Below are 15,792 nucleotides of genomic sequence, written 5' to 3' on the forward strand. Positions count from 1 at the left end.
GGCCCGCGCGCTCGCAGCGCGCCGGGGATTCGGGGGCGGGGCCGGGCCGGGACCCGCCCCACGCCTCGGAGTGTCCTACCGCGCGTCTTGGCTTGTGTTTTGGAGGTTTCCCCCTTATTAGCATGTTGAGAACTTTGTCTTAAATTTAGCTTTTCAGAAACTTACAAACTTCTCTGGTTTTAAGACTTAATACGATCCTTGATAGAGAACATTCAACCTGCTTTGCAGTCTTAAAGATAGGTTTTCTGGTTTTTGTTTGTTTTTTTTTTTTTTTAAAGATGACCGGTAAGGGGATCTTAACCCTTGACTTGGTGTTGTCAGCACCACGCTCAACCAGTGAGCGAACCGGCCATCCTTATGTGGGATCCGAACCCGGGGCCTTGGTGTTATTAGCACCGCACTCTACCGAGTGAGCCACGGGCCGGCCCAGGTTTTCTGGTTTTAAGGCAAATCTGGTTTTAAGGCAAAGAATTCATTCAAACTTGGGCCAAATTTTGCATAACGTGCGTTCTTCTATTTGCGTTTTTAAACAGAAACCAAGGTGTATGTTTTTCTGGTTTTAAGGCAAAAAATTCATTCAAACTTGGGTCAAATTTTGCATAACGTGCGTTCTTCTATTTGCGTTTTTAAACAGAAACCAAGGTGTATGTTGGTAACCTGGGAACTGGTGCTGGCAAAGGAGAGTTAGAAAGGGCTTTCAGTTATTATGGTCCTTTAAGAACTGTATGGATTGCCAGAAATCCTCCAGGATTTGCCTTTGTGGAATTTGAAGATCCTAGAGATGCAGAAGATGCAGTACGAGGACTCGATGGGAAGTAAGTAAGATATCGATTGTGAAACTTACCTTCTTCATCTGAATATTTCTGTAGGCTACATAACTAGGTGCTAAGCTTGGATTCTGTAGTCCGGGGGAGGCCTTTAAATAGGTGATCAGAGTGTTATTTAAAGATTAAAGAGGGTAGCAAAGGTGGAGTAGGGAGGGTTTATTAAAGATAGCCAAAGCTTGTGAGGGGAAAGAGTGGTTGGAAAGAGTTATCCTAAACTAAGTTTTCCTAACTTTAGGATTTTGTGACTTTTCTTTTTATAGGGTGATTTGTGGTTCCAGAGTGAGGGTTGAACTATCAACAGGCATGCCTCGGAGATCTCGTTTTGATAGGCCACCTGCCCGACGTCCCTTTGATCCCAATGATAGATGCTATGAGTGTGGCGAAAAGGGACATTATGCTTATGATTGTCATCGCTATAGCCGGCGAAGAAGAAGCAGGTATTTATTTTAATAAAGGAATGGTTGGTATTCTAGTTAATCAAGTAATTCTTTTATTAGCAAGGCAGAAACTAGTGTTTTTCTATAAACTTGAATGTTAATTGTACAGGTGTATTTTACAATTTTTGTTTAATTAAAAAATGTTAATATATTAATAATCAACCTGGTCAAAACCTTTCAGGTTTCTTCGTTTGAGTCAGTCGCCTTGATTCAGAATGTCACGAGCCTTATGATATCTTGCTGAGGCGCCTTGCAAATCCGACAATTAAGATCCTCCTAGACCTTGAGGTGATCAGCATAAGAGGCCAGATCCCCTCGAGTCATCTACACCTAGCTTCACCTTATTCTTTAAAGGGCAGAAAATTTGAGACGGTGATCGCCGTAACAGTAAATTTGGCTTACAATTGGGGCCCCCTCCGGTTTAGAAAGAGGAACACCAGATTGACCACATTCCCAACTAGAAAAATCTTCTTGCGTCAATCAAGCCTCACCTGGCTCATTTGGCTGTCAGTTTGATCGTCGTTAGATTGAAGAGAACATCTAGATGCAGCGATCGGCTATAGATACTTCTAGATCGTCTAGATCTACTAGACCATGGGCCAAAGAGGGTCGACCTGCAAACTTGCAAGGTTTATTTTAAATACACATTACAGTGTTTTATATTATGTAATTCTAAGATGTAATGCAGCTTTTAACAACTCTTTTTTTAGGTAGTAAAAATATATATGTATGTATTCAACAACTAATAGGCCCAGAGTTTTTTCCAAATGAGACACTAAATTTAAATAGTTTTGAGATTTGATTTCAGCAGAGGCACACAAACTCTAAAAACGAGTTATCATCTAACATTTTGTTTTTTTCTAACTTGAAAACTAGGTCACGGTCTAGATCACATTCGCGGTCCAGGGGAAGGCGATACTCTCGCTCACGCAGCAGGAGCAGGGGCCGGAGGTGAGAGATCTTGTTTAATTCAAGTCTTAACAAGAAGTAAAGAACTTTATTTGCAGGTGGACTTAAACTTTTTTGATTTCTTAGGTCAAGATCAGCATCTCCTCGACGATCAAGATCTGTGTCTCTTCGTAGATCAAGATCAGCTTCACTCAGAAGATCTAGGTCTGGTTCTATAAAAGGATCGAGGTATTTCCAGTATGTAACATGTTTTTTTATTTACTTGTATTTGGATTGTCACGACTTCATAATAGGAGTGGAGTGTCTTAAGGACATAATCCACATGGATTGTTTCAAAGGATATTTGAGATATACAAGTTGAGTTTATATAGGACTTGTAATGTGGATATTACCCTGTTTTTACAGATGAAGAAAAGCTCAACTATAAAGATTTTAAGGCTTGTTAGAGAGGCCATGATGGTAGAGAAGGGTCCAAAGCAACAAATCATTCCAGTGAACACCCTGGGCGGGCATGTTGGTGTAAACTTTTTTGGTATTAGATTATAGCTATATTGTATAGGCAAATGATACTAGTTCTGAAAGATGATAGTTGCCTGATTTCCCGACAAGGCCCATTGGACCCAAGAAGAGATTTAGAATCAAGGTGAAATGTTTTAACATTTTTGGAATGATGTGGTGAATTTGAGACCCTGGAAAGTTGTCTAGGGTGGTAGTGTACCATATAGATCAATGTGGATTTTGTTTAACAAGACACTTAGTTTTAACACTTAAATTTAAGTGACATATTGAACTAGGGATCCTTTAAGTTCCTTTAAATACAGGAATTCTGAATCCTGTGGTACCTTTGAGAAAGCTATGGACCATCTTTCTGGATGGTCCATGGCTTAAATATGATTGCAGGATCCAAGATCTTTAAGAGAGATGTGTCTGTCAAAGCTTGATTTGGTTTGTCTGACAAATTGATGGCCTTGAACCATGATACACTGCTGATCCAAGAATAAAGCCTTACCAGTGGTGGCTTTGTTTTCAAGGTCAAATCATACTAGTCTTCTAGTGAAAACCATCTATTTCTCTTGGTTATTAGACAGTGGTTTTGAGAATATTGCTGTTATGTATAGGAACTGACCAATTGAGTATGATAGAGACAAGTAATTGAAATGGCGGTTTCTTATATTTGATATTAGTTTGAAAGTGTTGTTTGTCCTACCTTAGACTGATAAAAGGCAAGAATTGAATCTTGCTCACTTTTAGCTCCTCTGTTCCTAACCTACCTAATAAAGTGCTCAGTAGGTGTTTAAGAGAATTCCTATGGATTAACATATAATTGTATTTTCACTTTTCTATATTAAGATCCCGGTCGAGGTCAAGATCAAGATCCAGATCTCTTTCACGACCAAGAAGCAGGTAGGTAAAAATGTGATTAATGCACTTCTAGTTATATGGCACCAATATCCAAAGAGTTCAAAGTGTTTCGAATTGCTGAAATTTTAAGTTAACTAAGCTTAGATGTTAATTGGGAATACAGTACCTTAATAAACCAAACTAGAACTTCATGGCCTATTACTTCATGGCTAACTACCTGAACAAGGGAATGTGAAGCTATAGTGAGGAAGAAATTTGTGTCTTTGGGGGTAATATTAAGAGACCCTTGTTAGAACTGACAGGTATGTGTAGAAGCATCCTGAGATTAAATGTACTTAAAGCAGAATGCACAAGATTAATCATGATAAAATACAATATAGTAGTTCACTTATCAAAGACAGTTGTTGAAAGATTGGCTTTTGTTAGCAACAGCTGGTAGGCTTTTTCAGTTTAACCTGTAGCCTGGCATTTTAAAATTAGGGTGATTTGGGGGTTTGTTTCATGGTATTGTGACTATAAGGAAGGGATTGGTTAGTACTTTTTCTTAATAGAATTTCTCATGTTTTGACAGCCGATCAAAGTCCAGATCTCCATCTCCAAAAAGAAGGTAAGCTAAATAATGTTTTGTTGCCAGATCTTGCCTGTGGGCTCTGCAGAATTTGTTTGCTTGCTGCCTACTTTGCAGTCTTTGAGCTCTTTGGAGAATTGGTGCTATATAGTTTAAAGTACTACATACTAAATGTTTGAAATATTGCTTTTCTTGCTTCAACATCAGTTTATATTTTTGTTGGAAATAGTCATAAAATGTTATAGATAAGATGTGTTTAGTCCTATGAATTCTTAATTATATTTAAATTTCATGTTAGAAACATGCTATACCGGGCCGGCCTGTGGCTCACTCGGTAGAGTGTGGTGTTGATAACACCAAGGCCACGGGTTCGGATCCCATATATGGGATGGCCGGTTTGCTCACTGGCTGAGCGTGGTGCTGACAACACCAAGCCAAGGGTTGAGATCCCCTTACCGGTCATCTTTAAAAAAAAAAAAAAAAGAAAAAGAAACATGCTATACTTCTGTATATATGGACAGTAGGTGTAAAGGAAGTGCCCACATGAAAAAAGATAGATTTTGCAAATAGTCGCTATTTTGTGACTAAATCTTTATTTGCCTAGTGCTATGTAATGACCAAAACCCCTCCAAAATAACTTGAGATGGTTGTCCTATTTAATTAATCTTGTAATTTTGACAAAGAGGATATTAAGTAGCCTAATTGTAAACAGGGACAACAAATAAATATATAAACCTCTTATGTAATTTTAGGTCTTAGAACCTCTGGCCATCTTTGAATTTATTATTTCCCAGACATGTACGTGAGAAGAGTAAATTTCAATAAACACTAATTGGTTCCAAACCTAATGTTCTTCTTTTTAGTCGTTCCCCATCAGGAAGTCCACGCAGAAGTGCAAGTCCTGAAAGAATGGACTGAAGTTCCTCAAGTTCACCCTTTAGGGGAAAGTTATTTTGTTTACATTATTATAAGGGATTTGTGATGTCTGTAAAGTGTAACCTAGGAAGGATATTTCTCAACCATCTAATCAAAATGAGTCTGGATTATTACTCTGTAAATTCACAGCAGTAAGATAATATAAATTTTTGTTGAATGTATTAACATCCTATGGTCTGAAAATGTGGGTTTTTATTTGGCACATTTAAATAAAATGTTTCTAACTAGATTTCTGATTTGTGTTCAATGTTAACATTTCTCAATTTGGTAAACTTCAGGAGTCAAACTTGGTAATTGTTACTAACCATATTTATGCAGACTGTTTACAGTCAAAGTTTAATGGTATTAGTTAAGTCTTGAACATCATTAATTGTTCTACACATAACACTTGGACAGGATCTTAAGGGACTTTGAGGATTCCATTTTACCCTTCTGGCTTTGGATAACATGTTCTTGAGTCCTCCATAGTAGCATGAATGCGTCATGATAAATCTCTAAATTAAAAGTTGGTGTTATTAGATATTATCAAATTAAAGATGTCAATCTGCAGGCTAGAGGGACCACTTTATTGCCCTATAAGTGTGCAACACAGGAACTAAGCAAAGCTTATTAAAGTAAGTGTGGTATAAGAAGTAGGAAGAAATTGATTTTTGGAGGCTGAGTGCAGTAACTAATTGAAATATAATAACTAATTGAAGTGGGATAGGGTCAATTTAGAACTCCCATTTTGGGAGGTTCTACTCAATGTTCTTTTGTGTCTTTGCTTTCAACATTAGTTGTCCAATTTTATATAGAAAAAAAATGCATGTTTGACATATTGTCTGAATTTGGGACAGAACATCTTCATGTAAACCAGCTTTGCAAAATTTTCCAACCTAGATCCCTCTCCTCTTGGATCTTCTCTCCTTCCAATGGATTGCCCTATACTGAGCTAAGACCTATTAATTTTGAAGCTAGGTTTTGCAGTTTCCGATCATCAACATTCTTTTATTTTGCCAGGCTGGTGCAAAGTAATAAAAGATGTCAATCAGAAATGTTAACAAGACTAAAGCAGTTTTGTATATCATCTATATTTAGCAACAACTTATGTAGCTACATTTTTTTGGTAGTATCTGATAGCACTTAGAATGTTATAGCCGGTAGGTTTTTTATTCAGACTTTAAATATCTTAAGTATGGTAGGGCAGTAACAGTTTTGAGTTTTCTGGTCAAGCTTTTACCAGGTATTCTCTAGCCTTGGTGCAAAAAAAAAGAAAAAGAAAAAAGTTGGTGCTGGTGGCGCAGGTATCTACCCTTGTTTATTTTCTTAGTTTTTCAACAGTCATTGGATAGCATTGCAATTTGGGAATACTCGTCTGCCTCAAATTTATTTGTTGGTCTGAGCGATCACTAGTATGTTGGAAATTATTTGAATTCCTTATTTTTGGCATTTTGATAACTGGCTAGATTATGTGGTTGGTATAAAGCTGTGTGTATAATCAGCAGGCTTATTTATCTGTTTCACTTGGTTAGCTTTAATTGTTCTGTATTATATAAAGATAAGTTTACTCAACAATAAATCTGCAGAGATTGAACGAACAAACCTGATATTCAATTTTTGGAAGTGGGAGCTCTGAGCCAAAAGTAGGAGTCCTTAATCCTATAGCTTTAGGATGGGTAACTAGTGGCATTCTAGAAATTAATATGAAAGGATAAATAGGGTATGGAGGGTGGGATGGGGCAAAAATAGTTTTAACCAAGCAGAGAAAATTCTACACTCAATGGGGAAAGGGAATACTGGCTGTCTACAACACCTTTCATACTTAAGTAACTCACCACCCCTCTAGTAGTATACATGTGAAAATGATACTTTGCAGTGTGCTTATTTCCTTTATTCTAAGCGGTTGAGACTGCTAAATTGTGACTAACTTGAAAAGTGCTGGTCCAGACCCATTCCTTGAAAATTTTTGGCCTAGCGTTTACTGGTAGCTGATGGGATATGTGTCAGCACTGTTTTGAGTGCTTTAGATAGAACCTTATTTTTGGTCCCCTCACTTAGGTATAGAGGAGAAAGTAATGCACACCCTTGACTTCACAGTGGTAATTAATTGAGCTTTGACTATCAACTGAAAGTACGGCCCTATGTTGCTGTGTCCTTTGCTCAAGACAATGCTGAAGGAGTTGAAATTTCATCAGTCTGAAATTTAAATGAATACTGGGTAGGATTGTGATTCTCATTTTTGTGTAGCCTATCTTGAAGTTTAAAAGAACATGATTTTTCAAGATACAGTAAGCTAATAGGAACCGGGAGCTGTGAAACTCAAGTTGGCAAAGAGTTGTTGGCAAAGTGAAGGAAAATGGCAAATGGATAACCTAGAAGATAGATAATATATACATAGCCAGTAAGACAAAGCAGAGAAAGGGGTAACAAGAAATGGCTTGTTACTAGGCATGGGATACTACGGGTACTAGGCATGGCTTGGAGTGTGTGGAGGGTGGTGAGAACTGGAGAAAAGCCACAGAAATTGGGCATATAACTAGGTTTACAGTATGATAGTATTAAAGTTTGTATCCAGAACTTTTAAATGTACCAGTAGGCAGTTTCAAAGTCTGAGGAAAGTAATTGCTTTGACCATGTCTGCCGCAGACCAAGTCAGATTATAAACCCACCAACCATTGAGATTCTCACACCTATAAGTTTACTTTTTTAGTAACACTATCAAAGGACATTACCATTTAATCCCCACAACAAAATCGTACTGTTACCACAGAAGAGGAAATGGGCTCAGAGAGATTGGTAACTTAGGTTCATTTCACCTCGTAAAGAAGTGTGGTTTTTAGGGCTGGCCTGTGGCTCACTTGGGAGAATATGGTGCTGATAACACCAATGCCACGGGTTCGGATCCTTATATACGAATGGCTGGTTAGCTCACTTGGGAGGGCGTGGTGCTGATAACACCAAGTCCAGGGTTAAGATCTCCTTACCGGTCACCTTTAAAAAAAAAAGTGGTTTTTAAACTCTAGTTTTTTTGAATATCAGTAAAGCACCTTACTGCTCCTTTAAGGCAAAAATAACCACGTGGTGGTTTTTAAACTAGTTTTTTTGAATATCAGTAAAGCACCTTACTGCTCCTTTAAGGCAAAAATAACCACGTGATGGAAAAATCAGAAATAGAACAAAATAAGGGCTGGCTGGTTAGCTCAGTTGGTTAGAGTACAGCTGGATCCCTATACTGGCCAGCCACCAAAAAAACCCCCAAAACATCCCATAGTCCTACCCATTATAGATTATACTATTGTTAGCGACTTGGCTATTTTCTTTCCAGACTTAATGAGGAAAAGATGTTGGATAGAATGGTAGTTCTGGAGCATGTGGAATGTAGTAGTTTATTAACTGTTGTGCCCTCAGGGCCACTTCTCAAACTTAGTGCTTTTTCCTTTTCCACAGGTCACTGGCCCAGCCTATTTTCCATTTCATTTTTGACTTGGTAATATCGTTAATGTGTACACAAGTGAGGCTTTCTATCCCTGACTCAGCTGCCTGGTTCTCTCCAGGAGGCAACTGTTACCAGTTAAGTTGCCTGCTGGACATTGAATCCCTAAGCAAATATACGTATATATTTTCTTTAACACAAAATACAGCCTATTGTACACACCTTGTTTTTCTCATTTTGTACCTTGGAGATCTTTTCATGTAAGCAAAAATGGCATTGATTTTTTTCTTATGTTATATACTATTTAATTGGCTGGATATTGCGTAATTTATGCAGTAAAGTTTTGTGTCCCTTCATTGTGTCAGGTACTGTGTTGCCTTGGAATGTGGAAGTGAACAGTATCCTCCTGGAGCTTAAGTTCTGGAGAGATATTTGGGCAAATATCAGATGGGTGCAGGTGATGTGCAGAATAGTACAGCAGGGTAAGAGAGAAAGCTGTTTTGGAAAGGGTGGTCTAAGGAGACCTCTGATGGTGACATCTGAGCAGTGAGGGAGTAAGCCCACGTTGACTTCTGGGAAGAGTATTCTAATCAGGGCACAGTAGTTTGGGTTATTTGAGGGCAAAAGTGCCTACACGAAGTGAACAGGGAGGAGAATGGGAAGAGAGCGTAAGAAGGGAGGGGGGTGCAGGATGTAGATCACAAAGTATCTTGTAGGCCTTGGAAAGGACCTACTTTTTTCCCCTGGAGGTTTTTTAAAAAAGTTTTCCTATTTTTTTTTTAAGACTTTTTTTAAAAGTAGCAGTTTCAGGTTCACAGCAAAATTGAGAGGAAGGTACAGAGACTTATAGACCCCCTATCTCCACACATGTATAGTCTTCCCTTCCCCATTATCAACAGGCCCCACCAGAGTGGTATGTTTCTTACAATATTGAACTTACATTGATGCATTATTGATGTATTATTCCTTACCTTTCTGGTAAGGAAGGTAAGGCTAGTCAAGTGAAGCAGTGGGAGTGGAGAAGGAACAAAGAAATCTATAACTGGTTGTGATCAATTAGTCATAAACGCCATTGCACTTCTACCAGCTGCATTTTTTGCTAGGTGGTGGTAGTTTGCCCTGGAGGCAATGTTTCCCTGTTTCATTGCCTACATAGTGGGCTATCAAATTTTGATTTTCACCAATGTTGTGTTGAAAAATGGAGTCTCAACATTGTTGTAATTGTGATAAGATACATATCTCCCCCTCCTCTGGAAAATTTTTATGTGTTCAAAAGTCTGTTTTAGGTTCCGTTGCCCTGAACATTCTTGAACTTATTCCACGGGGACTCCACTAGTATACAGTAATTATTTACGTCTCTGCATGTATGCCACCACAAGACATTGAAATTGTGACAGCAGGTGTCAGACATTGCGTTTCCTCATTGTCTAGCACTTATTAACACAAATATTTGATGAATGGAAAATGTTAATGGAGTGAATGAAAGAATTCTAATCTGCTAAAGCAACCATGTAAAGCTGGAACCTCTTTGAGATCTTTATAATCACCATTTCAATTAAAAGCCCACATTTTCCTTTTAGCTGCCTATAAGACTGACTCCTGTCTGAGTAGACCCGCAGAGGATTTAGATCCTTGGGCTGCTGTCTACAAGGTCCAGCTCTACTCTGCAACTCCAGTGCAAGGCTTTTCTTTCATCTGGGTTAACTCTCAGTTCTGTTACTCAGAAAGGGTGTGGAAAATTTCTATGCAGAAAGTTTTCTCTACAGAAAATGTGCAGATTCACCTACCACCAAGAACTAGTGAGCCCAGGTGAGTCAGTGTGGCCAAATTGAATGAACCTCCTTTCAACCATGTCACCTTGCTCAGTCCTCAGTGACTGAGCTGGAGGAGTGAGAATGGGGCTAATCCAGGCAAGGACGCTGTGGACTCCCACCATTCCTATCCAAAGTTCAGCAACTTTTCAAACATAAACACGTCTCATGTTGGAATGTTGTGTCTCTGATCAGTTTCTAGAGCACCAACATTGTTTTTGTCAATTCTTTTGAGCGTTATAGTTGCCTTTTGAAGGAGGATTTAGTGACCTTACTTGGCTATAGCTGCAAGTGCTACCCAAAGTATGTGAGACTTTAATTATGATTTGGGTAACTGAATGGAGAAGTTGATGCTTGGAGAAAATCAAAGCCTTGATTGGGAAAGAATTACACTCCTGTCAAAACTGTCCAAATAGCCCCTTGCAAAGTGGTGATGGAATTGTTTAAAATGAGGATCATGGGAACTGGCCACTGACCAGGACACATGCTGTGCTTCCCTCCTGCCCTCTGATGGTAGCCCTATATTTTTCATGTTCTACTTTTCTTAAACTATCCATTATTTATAGACACTAAACTTCCTTCAGTCTTCGAAGACTGGATTGTCATTGATCACCTATGGTCAGAATTCAACCTCCACAACATGACATCTTAGTCTTTATAGCAGTGCTTGAGCAATTATTTTAATATTACATCTTATTTCATGCTGAGACCTTCAGTGATGTCTCAAACCATGTAGATTTTTTCTCAAGCGAAGTTCTCGTATGCGTGTGTTTCATGAAAAAGAATGGGTTGGTTGCTGCCACAAAAATCAGTTTCTCCAAATTTTTGTTTTTATCAGACTTATGGTTTGACAGACTTAGCCTTTTTACTTTCTTTTGTAAACACAATTAAAATACCACTAACTTCTTTCAACTGCCCTACACGTGAATATCCTTAGTTGGGCTATAGTACACTAGCCTTATAAAAACAATTTTCTCTTAGAACAAAGGAAAACAAAGTATTTGGCTGATAAAAGTATTCTCAAACCTAGAGGTCATTAAATTGAAAACTAATTTGTAGTTGTTAGATTTCCTTGTGAATAAGAAAATCTTTTTCTTCTCTGGGGTTTCCTAAATGATTTCTGGCACCTAGAATATTATAACCCTGCGCTGAACAATTAATTTGATCACACTGGTAGACGGGTTGTAGTCAGCTTAATATTTCACCTCTGAGGCCTCTTGTCTGATGTATATATTGGTAACTTTAGAGTGGAGAGACCTGCACAGAGCATCTTCCTCAAGTGAAGTGTTAAAACCTCAGCAATGAGAAGACAGCTGAGAATGTGCATTACCTGATGGGCTGCAGTGGGATGAGCAGAGCACTTCTGTGACGTTTCTGCTAACCACCTTGGACATGAATCTGACCATGAGAAAATATCAGACAAAACCCAGTGGAGGGACATTCCACAAAATAACTTTTCCTGCAGTCATCAAAAATATTAAGGTCGGAAAGATCAAGGGAAGACTGAGGAATTGTGCCTGTTGAAGGTGACTGAAGAGACTAGGTATAATTTGCAATCCTGGATTGGACCCTTTTGCTAAGAAAGACATTATTGAGACAGGTGGTGAAATTTGTCTTTTTTGGCACCTGGCTAGTAAGGGGATCCAAACCCATGACCTTTGTGTTATAAAGCTGTGCTCTAACCAACTGAGCTAACTGGCCAGCCCTGCCAAGTGGTGAAATTTGAATGTCATCTCTGAGTGAGGGGTGTATGGGAGTTTTTTTGTACTGTTCTTACAACTTTTCTCTAACTGTGCAATTATTTAAAAAAAGATGTGTCTTTTCCCCTACATCCTCACTTTGGTGACTTAAAACAATTTTTTTTTAATTGCAAAAAGAAGTTGTTTGTCTTTAGCAGTTCAAACGATACCAATAAAGTAAAAAATGAAAGTTCTCCCTTTCCCTCTAAATTCTATTTCCCAGAAATCACTGCTGTTAATAATTTGCTGTCCCTTCCAGACTTTACAAATATCCAGTACATAAATTTGTGTTTTGTTTTACAAAAGCAGGATATTGTGTGTATTACTTGACTTCATCCTGGTTTTGGTTTACTTTTGGCAGGTGGCCAGTTCAAGGAGCCGAACCTGTGACCTTTTGTTGTAAGGCTGTGCTCTACCCAACTGAGCTAACTGGCTAGCTCTTGACTTCATCCTTTTTAATGACCACATAGTGTTCCATTGTATGGATTATCATTTATCCATCCCTGAATTGATGGCATTAGGTTGTTCTCAGTTTCTTATTATTACCAGTTAAGTTGTAATGAACACCCTTGACTGAATGTTTGTTTTTACACATTTATGCTAGTTATTTCTGTAGAGCAGATTTTTAGAATTGGAATTGTTAGGTCATGATTTTGCAAGTTTGCCAATATCGATAGATTCTGCCAAATTTCCCTCCAAAAAAGTTGTATTAATTTACATTGCTACCAATGGTGACTGAGTAGAAATTCTCCATTTACCAACACTGTATGTTATGAATCTTAGATTTTTCCCTCTTTGAAAGGGAAATGGGATTCTTTTTTTGAGAGTGGTGCCAGTAGAAACATACTTTGGGCTTCTTATCAAAGAATATAGACTCGTGTTCTAAATTGGCCACATTTTTTTTTCGTGGCTGGCCGGTACATGGATCTGAATCCTTGATGTTGGTGTTATGAGCATCATGCTCTAACCAACTGAGCTAACTGGCCAGCCTTAGGTCTGCCACTTTCTGCAGTGTTATTTTTTTCCAGCCAGTGACCTCACCTTTGTTGCAGGGTTGTAAGGGTCAGATGAAATAATCCATTCAAACACACTCTGGCAATCATAATGAAGTGAGAATGAGCAGTTAATGGAGGAGAATCCTGGCAAGATGGTTACAGAGCAAGAGAGTCCTAAAAGAAGGATGTGTGATGGAAGTACAAGTTGTTTGGAGCTCTAAACAGTAATCTGGTTAGGCCTCCATGTCTGCTCAAATACAGGAGGGAAGAGAAACGACTACAGCTGCAGGCTCCCAGCTTTCGTTGCTCAGTCAGTGCTCTTGCTGCTTGAGCACTTGTTGTCCACCCTTTCAGATCTTTCACTGTAACTACAGGGAGGGCCTAAGGCTAAAGAACTAAGCTAGTGGCACAGCTTTAGTTCCTGCCCTGCAGACATATACTCATCTTCCAAACAAAATCTAATCCCTTTGTTTCTCAGGTGAGAAAACAGACAAGTAAACATGGGAGTACCAAAGTTAGTTCTCAGGGCTCCCAGCTCTGTCATGGTACAATTCTACATCTAACTGTCATTCGTATATTAGTCTTGAGTCTCCCAGACAGGCAGTGAAATCTCTGAGAACATACTACATCTTATGTATTACCTCTTGAATTCCTTAAAAGACCTAGGAGAGGACTGTGTACAGAGTAGGTACATAGAAAATCCATGCTGAAATGAATTAAAAAATAATATGTTTGATTTATTGTTGGTTGCAAAGAAAGAGGAGTATGGAAAGCTCAGCAGGCTGCCAGTTTGGTAGCTTTCTTCTGAGAAAATTCAGGGGCTCCTATTGGAGAGCACAGGAGAATCCAGAATGTACCATATACTCGGTCCATTTCCCACAGGTCCATGCCTGACAAATCTAAAGATGAAGGAACTGGAGTCTTCTGAAGATGCAGATTTTGGTTTTATTTCAACTGATTGTGTATACAATAGTATAAAATAGGTTTCTTGCTCTCGGTGCGATGTGTAATCCTCCCTGTACTGCAGAAAGCGAGGCACTCTCCTCACACTAACACAGCTTCTGTCTCCAATGCCTTCCTTTCTTCCCACGCCTTGGCTGGGCTGGGCTTTCTCAACCCCAAAGACAGATTCTGGATATTTTGATCTTGCACTTTGTCACCACCTCTAAGGCAGTTTACCTCAACCTAATGCATCTTATAAAAGTGAACCTGAGGAGAAAGCTGGCTCTAACAGTTAGAGCAGGGGCCAAACCCCTCTCTGCCCCTCAGTGACCCTGGGAATGCTCTGGCAGACTGTGGTAGAGGAAAAGGGGACTTGAATTAGCATGACCTGAACTCAAGTCCTGGCTAAAAGTTCTACTAGCTCATGGTGTGTCACTCCACCTCTTGAGCCTCAGCTCCTTCACTCGCCAGTCATCTGCCTCACAGAGGCAGACGGGTCCATCTGCAAGTGTCCTGCGTGAGCTAACAGGACCTTTGAACACTCTGGGGTGCTGCACAACAGTAAGGTGGTTTGAGGAATTCACTCGCCAGTCATCTGCCTCACAGAGGCAGACGGGTCCATCTGCAAGTGTCCTGTGTGAGCTAACAGGACCTTTGAACACTCTGGGGTGCTGCACAACAGTAAGGTGGTTTGAGGAAGAGGAAACAGGAAAGTAATGATCGAGCAGCATCAAAGAAAGGAAGGGTCCAAAGTAGAAAATAAAGAGGCAGGGTGGAGAGTTGGAGCCAACTATAGCCCGGGAGTCCCAGGCACCACTTCTGGGCTAGGGCCAGGGCTTGGAAGATGACACTAGTGGTTGGGTTCACTTGCCCTCTGAACTGCACAGAGAATAGAGCTGGTCATTAAATACAGCCTGGAGCCAGTCACTGGAAAAAGCAATCAGTATTCAGACTTAACTATCATGTCAGCTACCATTTGTATGATTTAAATTCATAGGATCACTTTGAAAGTCTCTACATCTTCACTTCATCTCTGGACAGAAGACAGGCTGCTGAGGGAGCTCCCAGCCCAGCCTGGAACCACTTCATATCTTCCTACTTCCTTAAGCCACAGAAAACTTGAACCAGGTGGTGTGGTCATACTCCTCACCAGGCCTCAGCAGCACAGGTGGGAAGTGGGGCTGTAAAGGAGAATACAACACAAGTTACACATTGGCAGCCTGGCTTGCATCATTCACCGTCAAGGGTATGCTTTTGGACTGGTCTCTAGACCAGTGCCAATGTGGGAACTGTTTCTTAATAGTATGCAATGAGATAAAGAATTTGAGCCAGAATGAAAATCTACTATATCACTAAGCACACTTTGTTAAAGCAAGACTTTCTTGTTGAAGGAAGCAGTGTGTTGAATTTGCATTCTGGTGCCAGGTGCAAGCTTCTTATCATGGCCTGGCACTTTGAGGAGCACTGTTCTAGGTAACAGCTGGAAAAGAAAGTAATGAGGGAGTAAATAGGAAGAAAAGATATAGAGGATCTGCTTAAAGGTGCAGTTGCAAGAAATGAGTAGGTATTGGTAAGGAGAAACTGAATAAAGGCTTTCAAGGTACAAAATTTGAGCTTCAAAAGACAGGTAATGTAGAGTGCGGCACTTGGGAGCGTGGCGGCGCTCCTGCCGAGGGTTCGGATCCCATATAGAGGAAATGAGTAGGTATTGGTAAGGAGAAACTGAATAAAGGCTTTCAAGGTACAAAATTTGAGCTTCAAAAGACAGGTAATGTAGAGTGCAGCACTTGGGAGCGTGGCGGCGCTCCTGCCGAGGGTTCGGATCCCATATAGAGACCGGTCCGCCCACTGGTT

General features: G+C 39.7%; 1 protein-coding gene and 1 long non-coding RNA gene across 5 annotated transcripts in view; one reads left to right on the top strand and one right to left on the bottom strand.

Annotated features, from left to right (window-relative positions):
• SRSF7 (serine/arginine-rich splicing factor 7) overlaps positions 1-6,295 on the top strand; it is a 7,230-nt gene extending 935 nt beyond the window's left edge. Inside the window, exons 2-8 of one of the 4 annotated variants that reach the window (XM_008575290.1) lie at positions 635-815; positions 1,088-1,264; positions 2,141-2,215; positions 2,300-2,410; positions 3,524-3,577; positions 4,107-4,142; positions 4,967-6,295. In XM_008575290.1, coding sequence (XP_008573512.1) covers positions 635-815; positions 1,088-1,264; positions 2,141-2,215; positions 2,300-2,410; positions 3,524-3,577; positions 4,107-4,142; positions 4,967-5,021 — 689 coding nt within the window. In that variant the 3' untranslated portion in view covers positions 5,022-6,295. The remainder of the gene's footprint in view (positions 1-634; positions 816-1,087; positions 1,265-2,140; positions 2,216-2,299; positions 2,411-3,523; positions 3,578-4,106; positions 4,143-4,966) is intronic. The other 3 variants (XM_008575291.1, XM_008575292.1, XM_008575293.1) reach the window with 3 other exon arrangements.
• Positions 6,296-14,862: 8,567 nt separating this feature from the next.
• Positions 14,863-15,792, bottom strand: part of LOC103592532 — a 4,183-nt gene continuing 3,253 nt past the window's right edge. Inside the window, exon 3 of the long non-coding RNA XR_550669.1 lies at positions 14,863-15,119. This is a non-coding gene — a long non-coding RNA (uncharacterized LOC103592532). The remainder of the gene's footprint in view (positions 15,120-15,792) is intronic.

This window comes from Galeopterus variegatus, unplaced genomic scaffold (assembly GCF_000696425.1).
Source record: "Galeopterus variegatus unplaced genomic scaffold, G_variegatus-3.0.2 Scaffold1169, whole genome shotgun sequence".
NCBI lineage: Eukaryota > Metazoa > Chordata > Mammalia > Dermoptera > Cynocephalidae > Galeopterus > Galeopterus variegatus.